Raw genomic sequence first — 8225 nt, 5'->3', positions numbered from 1 at the left:
TTCCACGTTCACTGAATATCAACCATGAAATTATAAATGTCAGAGATTCTTGTTTTAAGATTGCCTTCACATGTGCACTCTCAATGCCTCAAGTGAAAATTTAGGCATGTTGATGTCCAGTTAACTTGGTTAATTAGAGATACTTTTTGATAAGGAAACAAAGTACAATCCCACACACCCGGTAACAAGAGACACTATTTTAGAGTATAGACCATAGTAACCATCCTCTATCCTTTTTTTATCAGACTCGCAATTACCATCCTCCGTCCTGTGATCCTACAATGGTGCAACACGATTGTGGTGGAAAAGCTTGTCTGTGAACACATTCTTACACTCTCTTGCGGTAAACATATTTTCAAGAAAATACAATTTCAAGAGAGCAGAATCAAATAGGCTTGAGAGGAAACATATATGTAAACACAAGAGCTACGCGATCAAAGACAAATGTGTTTATTTCTCACATCTTGTCCATAAGAAGAATGAGCTTACAATAGTAAACAAAAGAGTTAGAAGAGTTTGCTTTTATCAACATACATCTAATCCATATATTTCTCATGATCCTCTCTGTAACAAAGAATGAGCTTACACTAGCAAACAAAAGGAGTTCGAAATTTTGTCAGGATACAGTCTTAATCAACTAGAGGAGAGCCAAGGATTTGGTGCTACATAAGTGTACCCTTGAAAGTGTTCGCCTGCTGTCGGAGTATTTGCTGGTGAGTCATCTGGTGGCATCGTAGTCCAACATTTGTCAAAATTGGCAGTGCAAGCTCTGCCAATTACATCTGGTTTGAACTTAGGCTGTAGTTCTCTGGCATCTAATTTCTTCCAATTGATTGACCGGAACCACTTGTGACTTTTGATCTCATCCCCTCCTCTTGGTCCACTGCCTAATCTTTTTGATGGGTCCTTTTGCAACAACTAAAGGAAAAAAGTAGAAGTTGTCATTCAGTTGAATTACAAGCATTTTTCTATAAAAGTCTGGGCAAGCAGTCAATTGATAGTTTGTACATACTCCTTTGAGCAGAGAGTGAGCTTCACCGGTCAGACGTGGTAGGAGTTTCACTTTCTCACTGATGATTTTTTCCTGAAGCTTCTTTCTATTTGAATGTGTGAATGGTGGCTGAAAGAAACAAGAGTCAAAAGTGTTCCAATAGACCCAACAAAAATCTTTCTAAACAATAATGCAATCAATAGTACATTTCATAACAAATAAGCTCCATAGAATGTCCAATGAGATGTCTATGCTTTTTGCATTGTTACAAAACTGCATGATTCTAGTGTTCTAACGTTACACTAATACTTAGATTACCTGACCAGTCAGCATCTCATACAGAAGTATCCCAACGCTCCACCAGTCAGCATCTTTATTGTGGCCCTTTGACTGTAAAATCTCTGGAGCCATGTATTCCGTGGTTCCACACATCGAATTTGATCTGCTTGATTCATCAATCTCTTTTGCCAGTCCAAAATCTGTCAGCATGACCTGGGTGGAAAATGAGAGATGCTTAACAAGAGGGCGAAATTAACTGCAAAGTTCAAAGGAAAAATGATATTTCTTATTTCTATTTTCTTTCATGCATCAGTCATGTTTCAGCAGTAGAGTACAATAGGCAAGGCCGTTACATGTCCATCACCATCCATGAGAATATTTTCAGGTTTGAGGTCTCGGTGCACGATCCCTCTCTGGTGAAGATGTGAAACAGCAGAAACTATCTCAGCAGTATAAATCCTTGCCTGGTCCTCACTACCCAAAACACACACAAGAGCTGAAGTTAGAAAGAGCTGAACGCAGTATCATGACTCGTTAGCTAATAAGCCATACACAAGGGTACCTGAAAATCCCTTGTCTGTATAGATGATAGAAAAGATGTCCTCCATTTATAAAATCCAAAATCAAGTACAGCTTAGACTTCGTCTGCAACATATTCCAACATAAAAAACTTAAGGAAAGACATTGTAAAAAAACCACGTCATAGGGCAAGAAAGCTTGGTCTGAGACTGTAAAGGCATCAACAAACATTGTTCAATGATTTCAAAGATCAATAGCAAAATCATGAGTATACCAAGGAAAGACAAAATCTGTACATAAAAACATTGAGAAATATGGAAACTAAACAGAAGAAAATTACAGCAACAGAACTTCAAGAAAGTTATTGAACTTCACGTTAAAATTGTCCAAATAAATCTTCTTGAAGATCGAAGAAAAAAATCTAAGTCAAAGAAAACATGGAAACTAAAACAGAAAAAAATCGCAACAGAAATTCAACAGAGAAAATGAGCTTTACTCTGAAATTGTCTAAACAAATCCGCTAAAAGATCGTATCAAATACTCAATGAACTTACTAGATTCTAGACAAAAAGAACAGCTATTCCACTTGAAATTAATTTCACTAGTAATTAATAAGGTTAACTACTAATAAAGCTCAAAACTTGCTCATGTTGTCGCAGCACAAAACAAAGGCATGGGTGACAAATGGATGACATTAGAAATCAAACAGATACCAAAAGAGCTTGCTCTTTATTTATAAAGACTTCCCCACAGAGAGAGGCAAAAGTAAAAGAGCTCGCCTTTAAAATACCTCCTTAACATAAAATTAATGAAAGAACAAAACCATAGGCCTAAATTCAGCTTCTAATTCAGAACCAAATAACCCCTAATTCATAAGATCATCTAGTTCTAACATCAATTCAGATTGATGGCTGGAATAACATTTAGCTAACTCCCTTAATGTGCATACACTATTCTCGCCAAGATAGAACAACAACAACAACAACAACAACTATGCCTCAATCCCAAACAAGTTGAGGTCGGTTATATGGATCCCCCATTGATCACCTTAAGTATTCAACTAAATCTATTCTCACCAAGATATGCTGAATGTTTATCTATGCAGTCAAATTAATATACCCACCAATTCGAAATAGAATAAACAACATGAGCAAGTCCAGTAAAAGCTACAAGTATTACCTGAAAAGAGTATCTAAGCTGAACAATAAAAGGGTGCTCAACTTTGGTGAGAATATCCCTCTCAGCCCTCATATAATCCACATGATTATTCTTTATAATTGTGTCTTTCCTCATCACCTTCATAGCATATATCCCATCATCACTATCACCATCATCACCATAACCCTTCATCTTCACCTGAAAAACCTTCCCAAAAGAACCTTTCCCTATCATCCTCAACATCTCAAAATGCCCTGGCCCTATTTTCCTAACTCCCTTATTATCTCCACTAATTTCAAGACTATGAGTATCAACTTTATCACTATCATTTTCACCCTCAGAATCAACTTCTTGGTGTAAAGGTAGAGTCTTTGACGAGAGAGTGAATCTTGGGGAGGGACCCACAAAAGAGTGGGACCTACTGTGAATGATTTGTGGGTCAGTTAGAAAATTGGAAGATGATGATGAAGGAGAAGAAGAAGTATGAGGACCAAAAACTTCAGAGAAATCAAAGTCTGGATCAGTAGAAGAGGAATCTGGGATTTTGAGGTGGGTGAGTTTACTTGATAACATAGAATGAAGGGCCTTTTTTTGTTGAGCTGCAAAGGCCATATTTTTAATTAATTCTTCAAACTCTTTTATCAAGCCAGCTGAGAATGAACTCAGGGCAGGCTAAAGAAAGAAAAGGGCTACATCTGGGAGGGATCTGGCCTCTGGGACTACTTGTGGGAAAAGAAGGAAGAAAGTGAAAAGGTTGTTTGTTTGAAGATGAGTTTGTAGGACAAAACAGTGGTTTTATCTTATCAGAAGAAAGGTGGCTGATTGATGAGAAAAAGGAGAAGTGGTAATTTGCAAATTATTGATGCATGAACATAGAACATGAACAGAAGATAATGAAAGTAGAGAGAGAGAGAGAGAGAGAGAGAGAGACACACACCAGTGGGAAACTGGGAAGTAAAATCCAATGAATGCTAAAGGAGGTTATTGAAAATGCAAGTTGTGCCGACGCGCGTACGACATGCTTGAACTAACCTTGCCTCGCCTTCCACTTTTTGTGTGTCACTTGCTACCGGCTGGTATTATAATTATACTATTGACTGTAACTTAGAAATTATTTGGCCAAATTTCTAAAATTAGTTTCTTTTGAAAAGTGCATTTAAGGAGAAGTTACATTTTTCAGCCTCACAAAAATAATTTCTACTTTAATTTAAAAGTAATTTATTTTTTTAAAAAAATTTGGCCAAACACTTTAACTTTTAAAAAAAATAATTTCGATAATAAAAAATACTTTTGGCCAAATTGATGACTCAAGAAGATTTTGATGCATGATTATAAATATTTTTTAGTTATGTGTCTTTTTTAAGGCTTTATATTAAATTTTGTCCAATAAAAGTTGTGTACATATAACTTTTGAAAACTTACCTTTTCAAATAACATTAGACTCGGTCCTAATATTTGCTCATATAATTTTAAATTGCTTATAATATATTAGATTATGGTCTAATATTTGTAGTCTAAAAGCTAACAAAATTTTAACCATGGTCTATTTTTTTCTCATAAAACTTTTAGTTTGTTAAAAGCATCTTTAGACTGTTGTTACGTCCTTGTCTTAAACTAAGTCCACGTGCGACACTTGATAACTTGCTCACGTTCTTGCACAACTTTCTCATCTTGCTATGTAAAGTCAGCCTAAGACACTTGGAATCGCTAAGGGAATGATATATAGAATACAAGAGAATTGTCAAAGAAAGCTTTATTTTGGAAAGAACTTGAATTGTTTGCTTAATGCGCTACAAATGAATAGCCGCCTTTATATACTAGTCTCTTAAGGGGAATAAATAATAATTATTATACAAGCCCCTTATTATTTACAAGTAAGTCCCCTCTATAATTCTCTACATAGCTAGAATCTCCTGAGAACTTTCCTAGCAAATTCATAAGGTTCTAGGGTCTTCTAAGGGAAATCTTCATATTTCTCTAGAACCTTCCCACAAGTGTTAGCCACATTCCTATGTAAGCTTTCCATACAAAATAAATATATGTCAAATGGCACATATGTGGTATGATGATGTGGTGAGTCATGACACTCCCTCCTACCCAATTTTGTGTCGCCCTCAGAATAAAGCATCGATACGTACGCGCGCACCTTGCCTTGACATTTTCGAAGATCTTTATCCATTAGCCATGATGCCCTATGGAGTGGTCTGCCTTTCCATATCACAAGGTTCCGGTCACCTTTCTTCTTTTCTCGTTTGTACTTTGGACAGCTAGTAATGATGGCCTCGATCCTCCGACAATTGGATGTCTCCCCTTGCTCTTGGCTTGAATCACCTCAAGACTTGACTAAGTCTAGCAGCTTCTCAAGCATCAAGTCAATGTTTCCACTCCCTACTTGGATGTTCTTTATAGTCCTAGCCTTGTTAGCAAGCTTAGGCCCTCCGCTTGGAGCATCGCCTATGTCCGATAATGTGCCATCACTTTGAAACTCGCCATTCTCTTCACTTATATCCATCCAACTTTTCTTGCTACCACCATGCTCCATTTGCATAGTGTCAAGATAGGCCTTGGAATCCCCTACTCTTGGATTAGATTCTAAGCACATCCGTTCGATGTAGGAGGCCTCTCCTGTGTCATCCTCATATTCCTGCGCAAAGTTTCTAACCATTACTGCAAGTTTCCCCAACTGTAGGTGCTCCTTCCTTGGGAATGTATAATGTGGCCCTTTACAAAAGTAGCACCCTCCATTGGGAACGTAAACCACTACTGTTTAGCCCCTTGTCGTTGCCCTTGGACCCTGGTCCGTCATGGGATGGACCTCTTCCATTGCCTTTGCGTGTCTCGACTATGCCTTTCCTCTTGTTCTTGTCATGATCTCATTCATTTCTCTCGGCGTTTCCCCCTTTGGACTTGGCAGGCTCCATCTTGAAGTCAATGAGCGACTCGGCTACCGTTATGGCCTCGTCCACTTTGGCTACTTGATGTCTTCTTAACTCCTGCTTCGCCCAATTTTGCAACTCATCCATGAAGTTAAAAGAGGGAATCCTCTTCGGATAATATCAAAATTTGCAGCACTAAGATAGTTAACTCACGCACGTACTCTCGAATTGTGGCCTCTATCAGAGCTTCCTTAGCTTCCGCCTAGCCTCATACACCATATTCACCGGGTAGAATTGCTTCTTCAACTCCTTCTTAAACTGCTCTCACATCTCAATCTTTCTTAGCCCATTCTCCATGTCAACACACTTTTGACACCACCACAATGCGACAATCTCTGAGAGGTACAACATAGCGGTATTGATCTTGGCCCCGTCGTCCCTCATTTTTCCATGTTTGAAGTAATTCTCCAAGTGCCAAAGAAAGTTCTCCACTTCTTGTGCATTATGAATACCTTTGAACATTGATGGATTAGAAGCCTTGATCTTAGTCTCCCTCATCACAATAATATTGCTGGCTGCCTAGATCATGCCAGCATCAATTTTCTTCTCGAGTACCTCCATCTTAGCCTTCATGGTATCGATAGTGCTCAGCTCCTCCATGAGTATGTAATCTAAGGTAGTGATAGTTTTCCTTATCTTTGTAAAGATCTCCACGGCGTCTATGCCCACATTTACCTTCATAACCCACTCTTTACCAAGTGAGATGTCCTCGAGCAGGACCTCCGCTTTATCCTCACTCGCCTCAATAGAAAATGGTTATAGGGATGTAAGCCCTTCGTTTGACACAATATCTGTAATGACCCGACCAGTCATTTTTCTTTATAGATTCATGTAACCTATTAAAGACTTTTCGTATGTGCTTTTACTGTTTTATGACTTGTGGGGATGGTTTGTTTGGTTTTGAAAGGGTTCGGGTTGAATTCGGAACACTTAATTTCATAATAGTGGCCTAAGGTAGTTAAGTTTGACACGAGTCAATATTTTTAGTAACAATATCGGAACTGGGATTTGAAGGTTCCAATAGGTTCGTGTAATAATTCTAGACTTGGACGTATGTTCGGATCGAGTTTCGGGTCGGCCGGAAGCATTTCAACGCTTATTGTTGAAGGTTGATATTTTAAAGGTTTTGGAATTTCCTAACTTTGACTTGAAGTGGATTTTCGGTGTGAACAATGTTCGTTTGGGATTCCGAGCATTGGAATAGGTTCGTATAAAGATTTATGACTTGTGCGTAAAATTGGCATCATTTCGAATTGTCTAAGTATGTTTCATCGTGTCCGGAGTTGGTTGAAATGAGTTTGAAGATTAGAAGTTGATTAATTGGGTTTTGAGCTTCTATTCATAGTTTTGAGGTTATTTTATGTGTGTCAAGGCTTTGAGTAAGTCTGTAGTGTGTTTACGAACCTGTTGGTACATTTGGACGGGGTCCCGGGTGGCTCAGGTGTATTTCGGACCACCAGTAGCAAGTTAAAGTTGGCTGAAAATTTGCTGGTGTGCTGGTATGCTTCACGATCGCGAAAGTATCCCGCGATCGCGAAGAAGTAATTTTGGAGGGGTAGCTGATTTCCCTACGCGAACACGAAGAATGGTCCGCAGACGCGAAGGAGAACCTGGCTACTCTTAGAGAACGCAGAGGCCAAACCGCGAACGCGAAGAAGGCAGGAGAGGCATGGGGCTGGTAGGCTGTTAGCCTTCACGAACGCAACTGGTGGAACGCGAATGCAAAGGGCAGGGTTAGTTGGTCATCCCGAATGCAACCATGAGGTCGCAAGCATGAAGGGTATTTTTGGTCAGTGGTAGAAGTTGGTCTTCACGATCGCAATGGACCTTCCGCGACCGCGAAGAAGGAATCGATGGACATGCTTGATTTTTAATATGAGATTTGGCTTATTTTCTTTCATTTTCACTTGGGTTGGCCGATTTTGAGAGCTCTTTTGAGAGGATTATCATCAAGCATCACAAGGTAAGTGAATCCTACCCATTTTTGAGTTAAATACATGGATTGGTATATTTTAATATGGAATTAGTCAAAATTATGGGATTTGGTTGGAAACCTGGGGTTTGATAAAAATAAGATTGACCATGAAATTGATTATGGAATTGGGAATAAATTATATATTTGGGTTCGTAATGTCATGGGTATCGTTTATCTTCGAAAGTTTTTGAAATCTAGGCACGTGGGCCTGGGGGTGACTTTTATGGACTTTCCGAATTTGGTTGGGAAATTAGTTTAATTGTTAAGTTATGAAATTTTGAGCGTATGTTGATTAGTTTATACAACTTTTGACTAGTTTCGGATTGTTCGATGTCGTTTGGGGATTTCTAGTGAGGTTAAGAGTCGG

At 38.7% G+C, this 8225-nt stretch overlaps 1 protein-coding gene across 1 annotated transcript; it reads right to left on the bottom strand.

The window, feature by feature from the left end:
- Window positions 1–427: 427 nt before the first annotated feature.
- Window positions 428–3951, bottom strand: LOC107821819 (serine/threonine-protein kinase AtPK2/AtPK19). The gene is made up of 6 exons (XM_016648281.2): window positions 2969–3951; window positions 1833–1915; window positions 1624–1744; window positions 1310–1483; window positions 1013–1120; window positions 428–918 (listed from the first exon to the last, which is right to left on the bottom strand). Exons 1-6 carry the CDS (start codon window positions 3557–3559, stop codon window positions 634–636), a joined length of 1362 nt encoding a protein of 453 aa, XP_016503767.1. The 5' UTR covers window positions 3560–3951; the 3' UTR covers window positions 428–633.
- Between the last annotated feature and the right edge of the window lie 4274 nt (window positions 3952–8225).

This window comes from Nicotiana tabacum, chromosome 22 (assembly GCF_000715075.1).
Source record: "Nicotiana tabacum cultivar K326 chromosome 22, ASM71507v2, whole genome shotgun sequence".
NCBI classification, from domain to species: Eukaryota; Viridiplantae; Streptophyta; class Magnoliopsida; order Solanales; family Solanaceae; genus Nicotiana; species Nicotiana tabacum.
Note: the sequence above shows the minus strand (reverse complement) of the source record. Positions and strands in the feature narration are given on the sequence as shown.